Source organism: Rattus norvegicus, chromosome 7, assembly GCF_021556685.1.
Source record: "Rattus norvegicus strain SHRSP/BbbUtx chromosome 7, alternate assembly SHRSP_T2T, whole genome shotgun sequence".
In the NCBI taxonomy this organism is placed as follows: domain Eukaryota; kingdom Metazoa; phylum Chordata; class Mammalia; order Rodentia; family Muridae; genus Rattus; species Rattus norvegicus.
The window spans coordinates 120,756,416-120,773,220 of NC_141540.1; the positions used below are offsets into that span (position 1 = coordinate 120,756,416).

General features: G+C 47.9%; 1 protein-coding gene across 7 annotated transcripts in view; it reads right to left on the bottom strand.

Moving 5' to 3' along the window:
* Positions 1-16,805, bottom strand: part of Fam227a (family with sequence similarity 227, member A) — a 42,372-nt gene that overhangs the window by 15,773 nt on the left and 9,794 nt on the right. For 2 of the 7 annotated variants that reach the window (NM_001130581.3, XM_087556566.1), the window contains 9 exon segments: positions 585-670; positions 3,373-3,480; positions 5,041-5,164; positions 7,455-7,559; positions 8,094-8,195; positions 10,012-10,158; positions 10,968-11,047; positions 11,582-11,651; positions 13,354-13,436. In NM_001130581.3, the coding sequence (NP_001124053.2) occupies positions 585-670; positions 3,373-3,480; positions 5,041-5,164; positions 7,455-7,559; positions 8,094-8,195; positions 10,012-10,158; positions 10,968-11,047; positions 11,582-11,651; positions 13,354-13,436 (905 nt within the window). 7 annotated transcript variants of the gene reach the window in all.

The following is a 16,805-nucleotide window of genomic DNA, read 5'->3' on the forward strand; positions in this document are numbered from 1 at the left end:
ACAGCACCAGGTTCCCTGCAGTGTTGGATATGGGCACACTGGCATCAGAATAGGCATGTTGACCCAGGGCTTCAGATTAGAGCAGACATGACCATGGTCAGAGTGCTCAGAAAGAACGGGGACTGGGCTTGCTTCAGAAGGAGCATCCTCTAGACCAGGCCGAGAAAAGCAGCTCTGAGCACGACAACAATGCAGTGACCGCAGTGCAGTCGTGGAGGGCTTGTTTTGTGTGGCAGGGTTGGATTAGGGAGACAGGAGGGAAGAAGAGTGGGGGAGTGGAGGGAGGAACAGAGAGACAGAGACAGAGACTAAGGTAGAAGACTGGAAGCCAGATATGCATCTAAAGCTGTGAGACTACATATATGGGGCTCAGCCTGGACTCGGAGGTTCGAGTTATGTCCTTTCTTATGCCCTGTGATTATCGCCCATGCTCCTCTCTTATGTGGGTTGTCTGGGCCCTATCAGGCCCTGCTCTGAGGAAACAGGATAGGACCGAACGGAAGTACAGGGACATGCCTTCCACAGAAGGCTACACAGATGCTCTAGGAAACCCAGGGTGATCCATGCCTGTGCTCTCCACTTACCATAAATTTATGGAACTTCTTATACTTCTTCTGTCCTATATCCTGGGTGGATGATTTCGTATAGGAGAAGGAGGTGAACTCTCTTGCTAGGAGAGAGAAAAACTGCTCTGTGCATCTGACCACTGCATGTTGGATTGTGTGGGTGTTGACACAGTCCTGACAAGAACAAAGCAGGACCAGACCTGGCCCCGGGCAAGCACAGGCCTCTCGTCAACAAGGCAGGGCTGATAAGCCAGCCAAAGGATGGGGTCGATGAGGCCCCATGTGCTGTGCACAATGTACAGGAAACCAAAAACACCTCACGGTGGCTTCACAGAAAACTAACCACCTGGAATCCTAAAAGCAGCCAAGTAAGTACCAGGTAAAGTGTTTGTTTATTTGTCTTTTTGCTACTTAGACAGGGTTTCTCCATGAAACCCTTCTTGTCTTGTCTGATTGTTTGTTTGTTTGTTTTTGAGACAGTGTCTCTACTATATAACTCTGGTTATAGACTAGGCTGGCCTTGAACTCAGAAAGATCCACCCGCCTCTGCCTCCAAAGTGCTGGGATTAAAGGTGTGCACCACCATACCAGGCCTTCTGACTCCTCCTAAATTTGTTTTGTTTGTTTGCTTGCTTTTGAAACAGGGTCCTAGTGTCTAGACCAGGCTGACCTTGAACTTTCTGGATAGACCAGGTTGGCCTCTGGTTTACAATTGCCTCAGCTTCCCAATCGCTGGGATTGGAAATATGTGCCAGAAAGTCCGGCAGGATAAAACATTTGAGAAAGGAAATCCAGGGCGAGAGAGATGGCTCAGTGGTTAAATATCATTCTACTCTTGCAGAGGACCTGGGTTCCAGTGTCAGCACCCACATGGTGGCTCAGAACCATCTGTAACTTCCAGTACCTGGGGAATCCAACACCCTCTCCCGACTTCTGTGGGCACCAAGCACACACACAGCACATAGACACTCATGCAGGTAAAACACTATTCACATAAACTAGATCGAAAAAATGTTAATAGAAAATAATTAAAATAAACGTCAAAAAAATGTCTACGGCTAGGGTGTTGCAGTGTTAGAGCCAAGCCTCTGGGTTTGAGCCCCAAAACCATCAAAAAATAAGAAAAACTGTCATATGACAACTTGGTAAACTCACAGCTCATCAAAAAAATAAAAATTAGGGCTGGAGAGATGGCTCAGTGGTTAAGAGCACTGACTGCTCTCCCAAAGGTCCTGAGTTCAAATCCCAGCAACCACATGGTGGCTCACAACCGTCTGTATGGGATCTGATGCCCTCTTCTGGTGTGACAGCAGAAGAAGACAGCAACAGTGTACTTATAAATAAATAAACAAATAAATAAATCTTTAAAAAATAAAATAAAAAACTTAAAATTAAAACAATTTAAGGACTGGCTTCTTTCATTTTTTTTCTCCTCACTTTAAAAAAAAAAAGTCCCTGAGTGTATCTGTTGACTAAGGAACACACATGTGTTTGCTCTGAACAGTGACCACTGGCAGGTTCTGACCCTGAGAAAGGGGGTGGCTGTTAGCCACCAGACAGACAGACAGATGCCACAGCTGGCTCTGTGCAAAGGGGTACAGCCAGGCTCCTCCTTGGAACCCAAGAAGGGACTTGAGCTTCACTGTGGCTGAGGGTGGTGTGGGTCTTGGTCAGCCGCTGGGTCTGACTGACTTGAGCTTCACAGCTTCCTCATCACTGGTCTTCCACCTGCTCGAACAGTTAACTTCAAATCTCGGTCTGGGCACTAGGCACTGTCCGGGTCTGACTGGCACTGCTCTGTGTGGCCTCGGTACCCTGCCTCCACTTAAGGCAAAAAATAATCCACAAGCTGTGGCTGAAATGCCTCTGTTGCCCTAGGGCAGGAAGAAGAGGCGGGACTTACATGCCCAGTGATACCCTCAGGATAACGTCTGGCTCATGGAGCTCTTGACGTGACATGGCCTGTCATAGGCTCTCAGTCTAGTCACCAAAGTGAAATATCAATGCCAATGAACTGTGGTGGTTACAGTACTCAGTGTGACTGACATGTGGGCAGTAGAATATTCTGGTCTGTGAGAGACCAAGCTGGCTTCAAGTTTGAAGAAAGCCTCCTCCCTCAGCCTCCCAAGTGCTGCGATCAGAGGTATGGGCCACCAAGCCATACCTATGACATGACACATTGAGAGAAATGAAAAGGTCGGTACCATGCAAGCTGCTCCTCAGATTGTCATGTCCTCATTCATTTGTGGCACATATGTAGAGCTTCTTCTGTTGACTGTCATGAGTATGAAACAGTGCACAGGCGTCCCAGAAGGTCCCAGGCATCACTAAACTCCTAAGCTCCTGTAATTAACTTTCTATATTCTATAGTACAACGTACAGTCTGGATAGATTATAGAAAACACAGGTCTCGGACGATACTAGAACATCCAGACTGGGGAGAATATGGAGTGCACAGACCTCATGGATGATAAATAGAACATACAGACCTTACACAGTATAGGAGAATCGACAGGAGCGTAGATTTATCTTGTTTATAGCTCTGGGGGCGGAACACATGAACTTTACATGCTGGGGGATCCCTTTACCAAAGCTGCGTGGCCTCAGCCTTCCTACCAAATGTGAAATTCTATTATTCCTCGTCTGCAATCCACAAGCACTGAGGTTTTATTCCTTTGGAGGCCAGTTTGAAAATCTGAGAGAAAATCTGGTGGGGACATCAATGCCCTGGGACCCCTGCCTCAGTTACATGGTGGCTGGGTTGTGTTAGGGGGCAGAAGAGGTGAGACCACATCTGGGAGCTTACCCCTTAGAAGTCGACTGTTCTGTAACAAGAATTCTTCTCTCTGGAACCTCTCTGGATCCAGTTCTGAGCAGTCCCAATTGTTATAGCTCTGTGGGCAAGGATATGTCCCTGAAAGAAACCCAGAATGCCGATGGAATGGAGCAGGACCAAAGGAGACAGGGACCCCGAGTCTCCTGATGCTTACAGGGAACCTGAGATCTGCTGCAGCCTTGTCCCAGCCTTGCCACTCCTCTCTAGAGGCTTTGTTCACCTACAGAACAGGGACAACGTCACCTGCCCCACCATCTTCCACTGCTTGGTTGTGTGATTCTGTGACAAGTGCTAATGGAGATGCTGTGGTTACCAGGTTTCCTTGCCTCCCCTTGTTCTTGCCGACCATGAGCTCCACTGTCCCCGTGTGGCCAAGGTCTCCCAGCAGCAGTAAATAAGAGCTCAGTGAAGTCTCCCTAACACAGTGCCATGCTAAGTTCAGCACCAGAAATGATGCTTGCAAGGGTCATGTGAGAAAGCTGAGCCACCGGGCAGTGCTGCGCCTCTGCTGGGCAGTGTGAATGGACAGGAGGTGATTGGTTAAGAAAACAGCAGGAACAAGGAGGAGGAGCAGCAGGAACAGCGTGAGAAATGAGAGGCAGGTTGCCACAGTGACCCAGGACCTGACTTTGGAGGTGAACAACCCTAGCTCTAAAACATGACCCTCCATGTTCAGAGGCTGGATGTGTGTACAGCAAAGAGCTGACACGGCAGGCCCAAGGCTGCTGGCCTTAGAGAGGCCTGCATGCTGGCCTTTGGCTAGAGTCTGGGAGCATAGTTGGGAAATAGTTTCCTACACTGACATACCAGATAACACGGAGCTATCTCCACAACGACCCTGAACACAGACAGACCTTGGCCACCGACTCTGAGGTGCTTCTCCTGGGCAGAGCCTTCACATACTAGGAGCTCCCTGACAGGTAGATACATGGGCTCTGTGGGAGTCCTTGTGGGCAGAGGGAGTGAGCACCAGGCAGCTTGCACAGGGACCCTCCAAAGCAAGCCCGTCCTTCCATGATGCAGCCAAGCTTCCTTACAGAACTGTACCGCTTAGCCTTCGTGAGGAAGCTCCTTAGGAGGAAGTGATCATTGCCCTTCCTTCCCCCTAACAGAACAGTAAAAGTCTCCTGTGTCACACAGCTAACAAAAACCTCACGATAGGGGTTGGGGATTTAGCTCAGTGGTAGAGCGCTTGCCTAGGAAGCACAAGGCCCTGGGTTCGGTCCCCAGCTCTGAAAAAAAGAACCAAAAAAAAAAAAAAAAAAAAAAAGTTCAATTTAAAAAAAAAAAACAAAAAAAAAAAAACCTCACGATAAACAGCGGCAGTTGATGATCTCAGAAGGCTCTGGGCTGCGGTAGGAAGGTTGGGGGATGAAGAGAGCTGGAAAAGAGAATGGGCAGCTGGCAGGGCGGCCTCAAGCATCAGGCTGCTTTGAGTCTTACCACAAGTTCAGACTGCCTTTGAGCTCACAAGACCTGTCATATCCCCTCACGCATGAGTTGCAGGCACTCAACACCATGCCTACACTCTCTACGGTTAAGGAGGGAACAGGAAAAGCCACCTTAATGGACAGCACTAGGAAGCCAAAAACACACCCAACCTCTTTTCCCCATTGGTAGGAATCCCCACGCTCTCACCTGAAATCCACAGGTTCATGGTGTTACAGATCTCTGACTTGAATTCGTGGGTATTGAACCAGGACTGGGGGAAGCAGCAGCAGAAGCTGGTGTACATGGCTTTGCTCAGAAGTGAAGAGAGCCTCTGGGAGGGGCAGAGCTCAGTGTCAATCCCAGGGTTCCTTCCCCCAGAAGACAGCCCTGGCTGAGCCAAGGATCTGTGACCAAACTCCTTCCCAGCGGCAGGCTGCCTTGGGCTGCCTCCCTGCCCTGGTGTCACTGAGGATACTCCTCAGGAATCTTGCTCTGTATGGCCACCGGCCACCATGTCGCCCAGCACGCCTCTACAGTGGTCTATCACTCAGTGCTTCTGCATTCTGCTCAGATCACAGCCAAAGAGAGGCTGGGAGAGTGTTGCCAACCAAACCCATATGTTTTGCAAGAGCAACAAATACTGTAAATGGCTGAGCCATCTCTCCAGTCCCAAGATCTCTAATTTTTCTTACTGATTGGTAAGAGTTCTTTGTGTTGTGTAACATGCACGTCAGTCATCAGGAGCTGAAGAGTTGGACTAGTGATATTGGGATCATCAGCTGCTCTTGCAGAAGACCCAGGTTCAACTCCCAGAGCCCAGAAGGCAACTCATAGCCATCTGCACCTGAATCCAGGGGACCCAGTGCCCCCACCTGACCTCCAAAGGCACCACGCATGCATCTGGTACACAGACTTACATGTAGGCAAAACACTCACACACATTAAAAAAAAAAACAAAACATGAATCTAAAAAAATAGGCCACCAGTGTTTTCCTATAATTTGTTATTTACATCTTTATTTTGTGTGCGGTAGTTTTAAAAAAAATTCTATAGTTAGTGGCTGCATGTAGTGACACGGGTTTGTATCCTCTCTTAGTGATTTTGAAGCAGGAGGATGGAAAATTTGAGGCTAGTCAATACCACATCACATATCAGTTTGAAGCTAGACTGGGCTAGAGGCTAGATTGAGACATTGTTTCAGAAAAAAAAATTACACACACACACACACACACACACACACACACACACACACACACACAGAGTGTGGACACAGTTCAATTTATCAGTCGTTTGCTTAATGGCTACTTCCCCTGGATCACGTCTACATCCCACTCATCAAAAACTTATCTAACTATTGACGAAGTTTCTTCCTTTTAATACTTTTTAGTTCAGACACACACAAAAGGTATAGTTTACACTTCTCATTTTAACATTACAAGAAACAAACCAGAATAGCAAAGGAGCTAGAAGGAAGGAAGGCCCAGTGGTTAAGAACACTGACTGTTATTCCAGAGGACCCAAGTTCAATTCTCAGCACCCACATGGCAGCTTATAGCTGGCTCCATGTCCAGTTCCAGGGAATCCAATGTCCTCTTTTACCCTGCACATACATATGCACATACATTTACACAGGCAATGCACCCACACATATAAAATAGAAAGGGTTTAATTTTTGTTGTTGTTGTTTTGTTTCTAGACTGATTTTCTCTATGTATCCTTGGATATCCTAGAACTCACTCTGTAGACCAGGCTGACCTTGAACTCAGAGATCTGCCTGCCTCTGCTACCTAAGTACTGGGATTAAAGGCATGGGTCACCACCATCAGGCTAAGGGATTTGGTGATTAGTTTTTTTGGTTTGGTTTGGTTTGCTTTTGGTTTTGTTTGACTGGGGGGGGGGGGGCCGGAGAGGTTTCCAGGCAGGGTTTCTCTGTGTGGCCCTGGCTGTCCTGGAACTTGCTCTGTAGACCAGGCTGTCCTAGAACTCAGAGAGAGCTGCCTGCCTGTGCTTCCCAGATGTTGGGATGAAAGGCCTGCAATATCACCGCCCAGTTTAGGCTTTAATTCTAAAGACAAACAAACAAAGAAAGAATAGAAAAGTGGAATCTCATGCCCTCACTCCTCAGGGATAACCATTGCTAAGAAGTTGGCAAATATTTCCTAGATTTTTTTTCTAGTCCTGGGTGTGCATGTGTGTGCTGGTACATCTAACAGTGTGTCACCTAGCTGTGAGGGTATGTTGAAAACTGTATCGGTAGATGATGTCATCGTCGTGTGAACATCCCAGACTGTATTTATACAGACTAAAATGGCATGTCACCTCTATGTGATATAATCTCATGGGGCAACTGCCAGAGATTGATCTATTATGAACAGAATTGCCATAAAGTGTGTGATTGCTATATACACATAGTTTTAAAACCCTGAGTCTAACAACTTGCTTTTCCCCCACCACCAGAGACATTGCTACATCGTCCCCGTAAGTGTAGGACTCAGCGATACTTCTTTGCAATGACTAAATTATAAGCCAGGGCCAGAATACTTATTACTCCTTTATGGAAGGCCTATTTGGAGCATTCTCTTGCCAGTGGGGATGTTTTCTAAGCCGTGGGTGACACTCACCTTTAAGAGTGCCTCTTCGTAATGGGACCGACGCATTTTGAATATCAGGGAGGCGTAGTTTCGGGCTATTCGGTCGAACAGCTTCTTCTGGGTCTCCCTGTCTGGCTGCAGCGTAAGAGACAAGCAGAGAATCACTAGTGTCCTTGCTGCAGCTTCCCTGATGTTTCACCAGACACAGCCTCACCGGATAACCCCAGGCTGGCCTCAAACAAGCACCGCCACACCCTGCACGAGTCTGCGACTCAGGCAAAGTGTTGTTCTCACACCCGAAATCTTATTCTACGGTGAGCGGACCTCATACGCTTTGGGGAATGAGCTGCTCTTCTGCTGCCCACATTTACAAAGCACAGAGTGTTAGTGAAAGGAAGCACCTAACCAGAGGGGCACACGTTCTCCTTTCACCTCTGTCCTGGACCCCATATGCTACTTAGCAGAGACTGTCTATTCGAGGGAGCTGTAGGGCATTGGGTTACACCTGAAGTTCAGGTACAGGAGAGGGACCTGAGGAGGGAGGAGACAGGCAAAGTCCACAGAGGTGACTCATGGGATTGAAGGGGCTCGTTGCTCATGTTAACAAACAAGGACGTTGTTCCATGGAAAGTGAGTTAAGCCAGGGAAGAAGCACAGATACACACTTACGTGGTACCTTTCGTGAAATAGCCACCAAAAGCTATCCAGCCATATGGCCACGAGAAAAGGCGAACACAGAAACTTCTCTAGTTCTCTGTCTAAACAGTAAGACTTGAAAAGAAAGGGAAAATCACATGGTTACTCTGGGCGCCGTTGTTATTATTACCGCTGTTGTTCAAGACAGGGCCTCACTGGGTCACCCATGCCTGCAACTTCATTTTCTCTCTCTCTCTTTTTTTTTTTTTTTCTTTTTTTTCGGAGCTGGGGACCGAACCCAGGGCCTTGCGCTTGCCTACCACTGAGCTAAATCCCCAACCCCCAACTTCATTTTCTCTTAACCTGTGACAAAATGCTTGACAGAAACAACTGAAGGAAAGAAAGCTTTGCTTTGGCTCCTGGTTTCAGAGAGGCCAAGTGGATCTGTCTGTGTGGCAGTGAGAGGCGGTGGCTGCATGGGAGTAGACAGGCACAGGTGATGACAGAACTAGGATTGGGCTAGGAACCTTGAGAGCTGTGGGTAGAGCTTTGGCGGGCAGAGTGATGATACTGACGGACGCAGACGGGAGGCACCACCAGAGGCAGGAGACAAGTGCGTGGAGGTCTGCAGGGGGAAGATGCTCACGGCTCTGAATTCATGCAGCTGGGCCTCTTCATCTTTTGTGGTTACATAATCTTTATCCCCAAAACCGCTCTGGGCAGTTTCATTAGCTCGTCAACAGTTGCCCCTCCGTTCCTGGAACTCGAGTGTCAGCTGTCCTTACTGCTACACCTTGTTCCCCTCCCTTCAGCCATTTTCCTCCCTTCTCCCCCACCCCTGCCCCCGCCCTCCTCCACTGTTCTGGGATCCTTCTTTCCTGCTGCCCGGCTGTGCTGAGTCTGTCCTTCCTGAGTGACATGAAGAGTGGTGTGTGACCCAGTGGCAGTCATGCAGGCAGGATTCAGTAATATATAATATACATACATATATTGTATATGGTGGGGCCGCACAAGCTAAATTTTCTGCTCCTCTGAGCTTGGGAGTAATTGCTTTAATTTTTGACTTAGTTTATATATATATATATATATATATATATATATATATATATATATATATATATGTGTGTGTGTGTGTGTGTGTGTCTTGTGCTGATTCAGCAGAATCTCGGGGCTCGGTCCTGTGTATTTGCGTAGTGGCCTCACAAGCTTGCACCTGTTGCTGGCCAGAGCTGAGAGGGGAGGAGGTAGCTGGGTGCCTCCATCCAGAGTTATGGAACCCAGTACTGGCTCCTCCACTTGCCATATTATTTTGGACAAGTTCTGTCAGCTCTGTGGCCCTCAGTGGCCTACTGTGAGGACTTCGGCTTCTTAGTTTGTGATGATGATGAATGCTTCCAGCACCACAGACAAGGACAGATCCACTCGGCCTCTACAAAACCATGAGCCAAAATAAAGCTTTCTTTCCTTCAGCTGTTTCTGTCAAGCATTTTGTCACAGCGATGAGAAAAGCGACCGGAAGAATCCCCCGGTTATGGCATCAAATTGGGACTCCATCAATGCCTTAATAAGGAAGACAGAGTCCTCGTGACCATCACTTCCTCAGAGCCCTACCTTGGGGCATTTCATTAGGAAGCAAACCTTTAACACATGAGCCTTAAGGGGATACGTCACTCCCAAACCATGGTTGTTTTGACTCCAAAGTAGCAGGAGTCAGGCTTACAGGAGCACGAGCTGACAGAACAGCACACAATCTGCAGGCAGACGTGTGGCTGTGAAGAAGGTACAGGCTCCAAACACACTGAAGGGCTGGCAAGGTGGCTCAGCAGGCAAAAGCACCTCTGACAATTCTGATGACTGAGTCCTGTCCTCCTACAAAGCGTCCTCTGACCCCCACACGCGCATGCCATCAGGGCAGAGCTGGCAGGACCTGACGCCGTTCTCTTTTCCTTACCTTGCCACTCAGGGGGTTTTTCTCAGATCGGATCACATTGCCCACCATTTCGCAGAAGTCCACGCCATTGGGTAGTTTGTTGGGCCTCATTTCGTCAAACTGGGGGTATTCATGGAGCTCTGCGAGCAGGGTCTTTTCTGCTGTTTTCTGAAGAATAAAAGTGTATGGGCTCCGTCACCTTGACGGTGTAAAATAACAGGGTAACCTTCCTTCCCCTTCCACATAACCCAGCACAGCAGTTTATAGCAAGGAAACAATGTAAGGTAAACAGAATTGTCCAGATGGTTCCGTGAGTAAAGGTGCCATCCTCAGAGTCTGGTGACTGGAGTTCAGTCCCTGGGACTCAGAGGTAGAACCAGGGATCCGACTTCTGCAACTTGTCCTTAGGCCTCCCCATGTGTGCTGTGACGTGTGCACCACTCCCCTGCACACACACAAATAAATACAATACATTTTTAAAAAAGATAATTATTTCCTAAGGCTTTTGGTACAGGTGATCTGGATAGTATAAACAAGCAGCCTTTTACAATGCTGGAGACAGGAGACAGAACCCGGGGCTCTGTGCGTGCTAGACAAGCACTCTACCCTTGAGAGCCACAACCCCAGCCTGTGACAGTGAATCTTTTTTTTTTTTTTTTTTTTTTTTTTTTTGGAGCTGAGGACCGAACCCAGGGCCTTGCACTTGCTAGGCAAGCGCTCTACCACTGAGCTAAATCCCCAACCCGTGACAGTGAATCTTGACGAGGACGATGATGAGACCAGACCTGTTGGCAGTAGAGGGGGCTGGCCTCCGGTCAGAGAACTGAGTGGAAGGGAGTGCCCTTCCTCTGACATGCTAAAGGACAATCACCCCAGATTCCTGCATGACTGCATGACAGATCTTCCCTCCGGAGGAATAAAACTCATTTTGTACAGGTAGAGATCACTGGGAAAGCAGCATGGCGCTGGGCTCTTACCCTTTTTGTGATGTGCACCTTGGCATTCCGGAGCTCTGAGCCTTCGCAGATTATCGGGGACTCTTCCTTCAGTTTCTTGACTGAGAATGGAGGAAAAGTTAGAAGTGAGGGTGGTAGTTTGCTACTGGGAGCTAAGACTGCTAGAGAGAGCTGCCAGGTGACCAGCAGACAGCTAGGGTCTGGCCTATCTGGTTAAAGTCAGCAGGGAAGACCAGATGCTGTGCACTAGACAAGTTCCTGTCCCCAGCGGGAATTCCCTCCATTAAGTACATCTGATGGTGCCACCATCAGCCACCTAGCAGACAGTCCCTCTGTGGTCCTGTCCCTCCCTCTTTCCTTGTCCACTGTCAGGTCTGACGATGGAAGGCGAGTGCAGAAGAGGACAAACCCGTCCTCAGGGAGACCCTGGATTCCTACTCGGTTGAATGATTTCAAAAACTGAAAGAAGAAAACCACTGGGGTCCACCTCAGTGACAGAGCACGTGCTGGGTGCGTGCAAGGCCTAGTACCATAAAACAAAAGCAGCTAAAAAGTATCCAATCTAAACAAAGTTAAAAATAAAAGCAAACCCCACAAAAACACATCTCAAAAAAAATTAAAAAAGATTTTTTTGCCTCCGTCTCCCAGGCTGCTGTGAGTTTTCTCTTTTAAAGACTTCTTCTCCAACTCATAGTCCTCAATTGCCTTCAAAAACCAGAAGAAGAAAAAAACAGGGCATTAGAGATTGACATAACCTGGGGAGGGAGTGGGGGTCAGGGGCTGGAGCACTTGCTTTATTGGCATCTGACAGCCTGGAGCAAATTATGTAGCTAAACACCTCTCTTCTCTCTGCTGGTGGTAAGGGCCTCGGCCATTGTGTCACTGACACGGTCCCATCACATGTTGTCAGTATGTTATCCATGTGGATGGTATCTCCCAGCAGGAGGGATTCTGGGATGGCAGAAGTGACCTGACACTCAAGCCTGGGGCCTGAGGGTCTATGCAGACTTCTGTCCTGTGCACTCGCTGTCCCTGCTGTCCTCTTAAGCCCCAGCTGTGTCTGGCACATATTACAACTCATCTCATCCTTGTGGATGCCCTGAGGTAGCTGGATTATTGTCAAGCCTTTTATAGGATGTCAAGGATGAGGATCACTTCCTCTTGAGTTTTAGACTGACAGTCTGACCGGAAGGCTCACTCACCGAGCGCTACTCTCCTCACATGAACACGCATGCACTTGCATAGAATCAGTTCAGGGAGTGTGTCCATGTGCTGTACTGTGATTCACAACGTAACTCAGTTGCAACTCAGAGTGGGCTGGGGACTGATGCTAGTGGTCCCCTGCACATTCATAAAGAGTGACTTCATTTGTATGAAAAGGAAAAGGAAGGTTGGGGATTTAGCTCAGTGGTAGAGCGCTTGCCTAGCAAGCGCAAGGTCCTGGGTTCGGTCCCCAGCTCTGAAAAAAAAAAAAGAAAAAAGAAAAAAGAAAAAGGACACAGAGAGGGAGGGAGAAATCCTGTCTGAAAGCAGAGAGAGAGAGAGAGAGAGAGAGAGAGAGAGAGAGAGAGAGAGAGGAAGAAGAAGGAGGAAGAAGAGGAGGAGGAAAAGGAGTAAGAGGAGGAAGAGGAAGGAAAGAAGAAAATGGGACCAGCAGGATGGTTCAGCATATAAAGGTGACTGCCACCAAACCTGATGACCTTAATTTGACTCCTGGGATCCACACGGTAGGAGGAGAGAACTGACTCTCACAAGTTGTTCTCTGTCCTTATATAGGCCATGGTACGCATATGTGTTCTCTCTCTCTCTCTCTCTCTCTCTCTCTCTCTCACACACACACACACACACACACACACACACACACACACACACACCATTGGGAGGGAGCCTAGAATAAATTAGGGAGGTTGAATGTAACGCTGAGTCGGGGTGGTTTTCTGTTGGGTTTGTCGTCGTTGTTGTTGTTGTTGCAGCAGTAGCTCAGGAGCAGAGAGACTGACGGGACAGGTCACACGTGTGTGGAGGTGGGGTCTGTTTAGGTTTCACTGCAAACCTAAATCTCTTACGAAGCAGCCTGCTGGAACTGGAGGGGTAGCTCAGCAGTTAGAGCTTACTCCTTCCCAGAGCCTGAGTTCAGTACCCATCCTACACCCTGGGTGACTCCAGCTCCAGGGGATCAAACACCCTCTTCTGGCCTCCAAAAACGGCCACACATGTGACATACAGAGACACACAGACATACTGTTTTTAAAGTCTATCATTTTTCAAGGGTAAACGTGAAACCTCAAGTGTACCAACGTGCTTTGGGAGAAACACAAGACCTAAAGGGCAACAACCTCTATTACTTTCCCTAGGACGCTTCATTCCCAAAGGCCTTACCTCAGCTCTGGCACCTACTTCAACTTACCGAGGTGTAGACCAACAGGCTGGAGTCCATCTCTATTTCAGTAATCTTCTTGTTCACCTGGCTCATGGAGCCAATAATGCATGCTGGGAGACAAGCTGCTAAGGAAACTCCAGGAGACAGTCACAGGTAACTTCCGGAAGGGCTCCTCGGTCAGGAGGATGGGTAGTCCAGGCCACACTGTCTCTCTGCTGATTCAGTCCCTTTGACTACACTGGTGACTTCATCTTAAGTGAGTCACTTTGTAAATTATAAATGAGGATTGGTGACAGACATGAGCACTCACAGTTCTAAGCCCAGCACTTCGGAGGTTGAGGCAGGAGGATTTGCTATACGTCTGAGGCCGGCTGGAGGCCAGCTTCATAGTGATCTCTGGGCTGACCAGGGCTGTAGTGAGTATCCTATCTAAAAGAAGAGAAAGCAAGCAGGAAGAGAAAGAAGGGGAGGAGGACAAATTTCCTGTGTTGTAGTCAACTTGGAAAATATTAACCAAGGAAAAAGGCCATCCTTACTGTCTCCACCCTTTCTATTAGAGCCTTGGGAGGGTACCTTTTGGGGTTTTGTTTCAGTGTCTGACAGAGGAGGAGAGGATCCTCCTGCCTTGGGCATGTGCCCCTGCACCAGTGTTCTGTGCAAGCATAATTACAACGTTAGTGCATGCCTGGGTCACTGTTTCCACAAGAACTTGCTTGACAGCTGAATAATGTTCACAGCATCGTTTTGGTGACTTCCCACGGGCCACTTAGAAGATACCCCTTAAGTGTGCTCTCCTGCTGCAGGGCTGTTGCTCCAGAAGCCATTTCCGGTTCTCCCAAGGATAAGCAACACTTTAATGGGCATGCCACAGAGAACACTTTCGAACTTTGGAATACCTTTTTTAAAAGATACTTTTATTTTATGCATACATGCTTGTGCCTGAGCATATCTTTTTAAAAAGTCTGCTCATTTTTTAAAGGTAAACTTGGAAACCTCAACCGTACCAACACCACTGCATACCTGTGGATCTCCTGGAGTGAGAGTGACCAGCACCCGGAAGAGCCGGATGTGGGTGCTGGTGACTGAACCCAGAGCAGGGAGCACTCTCCATAGTGGAGTCATCTCTCCAGCCTTTGAGCTATTTATTTCTTCAAGAGAGAATTTTTTCAGGTGTGGATCGACTAGGCCAAAGGGCAACCTGTTATGGTAATCTCTTAGTTGAACTTTGTTGGGGATTAGTTCTAATGCTTTGTCTTTTTTTTTTTTTTTGTCTTTTTTTAAAAGATTTATTTATTATATATAAGTACACTGCAGCTGTCTTCAGACACACCAGAAGAGGGTATCAGATCTCATTACAGATGGCTGTGAGTTACCATGTGGTTGCTGGGATTTGAACTCAGGACCTCTGGAAGAGCAGGCAGTGCTCTTACTGAGCCATCTCTCCAGCCCCTAATGCTTTGTCTTAATTCAGCTCCCAACAGCTGTGCTTCCAAACACTGAGGGTCCCCATCCCCAGCTACTTTGACTGATAATAAAGAATTGCTGTACATCCAGTGGCTGGACAGGGAGACAGAGGCAGGACTTTTAGATTGGGCAGGCGAGGAACCGAAGGAAAGAGGGGAGGAGAATCACCATGACTCAAAGGCAGAGAAATAAGATTTAAGAGCTGCAGGGTGGAAATCATATAACAATGCAGGTGTAAAGGGAAAGCAGCTCTATGGGAGGGGCTTCCCAGAAGGTAACAGGGCAGCAAAGATAAAATATAGATTTAGAAAATAAAGATTTAGAAGGTGTTAAGCCAGGAATACCAGAGGAATAGCCAGGGGAATGTGTGCTAGCCACAGGAAGGTTTGGAAATGCCCAGCTATTGAGCTAGTCAAAGCATATTAAAATTAGCTGGTGTGTGTGTGTGTGTGTGTGTGTGTGTGTATGGTGTGCGTATGTGTGTGTGCGTGTGTGTATGTGTGTGTGTGTATGGTGTGTGTGTATGGTGTGTGTGTGTGTATGGTGTGTGTATGGTGTGTATATGTGTGTGTATGGTGTGTATGGTGTGTATGTGTGTGTATGTGTGTGCATGTGTGTGTATGGTATATGTATGTGTGTGTATGTGTGTGTGTATGGTGTGTGTGTATGGTGTGTGTGTGTATGGTGTGTATATGTGTGTGTATGGTGTGTATGGTGTGTATGTGTGTGTATGTGTGTGCATGTGTGTATGTGCATGTGTGCGTGTATGTGTGTGTGCATGTGTGTGTATGGTGTATGTATGTGTGTGTATGGTGTGTGTGTGTGTGGTGTGTGTGTATGGTGTGTGTATGTATGTGTGTGGTGTGTATGTGTGTGTATGGTGTGTGTATGTGTGTGTGTATGGTGTGTGTATGTGTGTGTGTGTGGTATGTGTGTGTGTGTGTATGGTATGTGTATGGGGTGTGTGTGTGTGTGTGTGTGTGTGTTTCATTCATGTATCCAGAGCTCTTGGGTGGGTACAGAGCACGTGACCTACCACCGAGAATCAAAACAGAGTAACTAAGAATTCCCCATTTCCTCTCTTGAAATCTCATCAGTCCTACCATGCCTGTTCCCTCTCCACCTTTTGCATTTCGGGTCTTAGCCTCAGGATCTCCCAGGATACAGGCTCTGTCTCAGAATCCTGTCGCTCAAGCAGGTTCACGCTCCTGTCCATCACCCTCAAGTGTTCTTACCATGGGGAAAGCATTTGGGAAGGGAGGGTGCCAAGAGGGACGTGTGCCATAGATAAGACCAAATGGAGTGTGGCGTTAGAAGGAGACCCAGGAAAGACCCTTTGCAGACGGAGACAGGATCACATTAGACAGTGTCTTAGATGGGTTTTGAAGGGGCATATGCACAGTGAGAGAGCTGCTTGCCTGGTGGAGCCATGACTTAAAGTCTGGGCTTATTTATAACTTGAGAGGGCTATTGTTGGATGGACTGTGAGATGGGGATTTGTGATGCTGGGATACAGTTTAATGGAGTGATGGCGATCAATGATGACAAGGCCAGGGAGAAAGCACTTGTAGGTGGAGCCCGGGAGATGCGCCAGAGGGGCAGACTGAGCCTCTATAGGAGGGCTAGTAGGTGAGGAGAGGGGAGGTCAGCCAGAGGAAATGAAGAATCTGGTCGGGGAGCTCACCTGTCTACAGACAGAAGGCTAGCCCTTGGCTTCCTAGCTGCTGTCTAGGATGTATTACAGCCCTAATTCTTTGGAAACAAGAAGTAAAGAGAGCCCAAAACAAAACAAAACAGAACTTTTTCCTTCTAACATGCAACTCGGGCAGCTTTCCTTTGATTTCTTTCTGCTTAAAAAATAAACCTGAGCCAGGCAGTGGAGGCACACGCCATTGATCCCAGCACTCAGGAGGCAGAGGCAGGCAGATCTCTGAGTTCGAAGTGAGTCTGGTCTATGGAGCAAATTCCAGGACAGCCGAGGTACACAGAGAAACCCTGTCTCAAAAAATTAAACA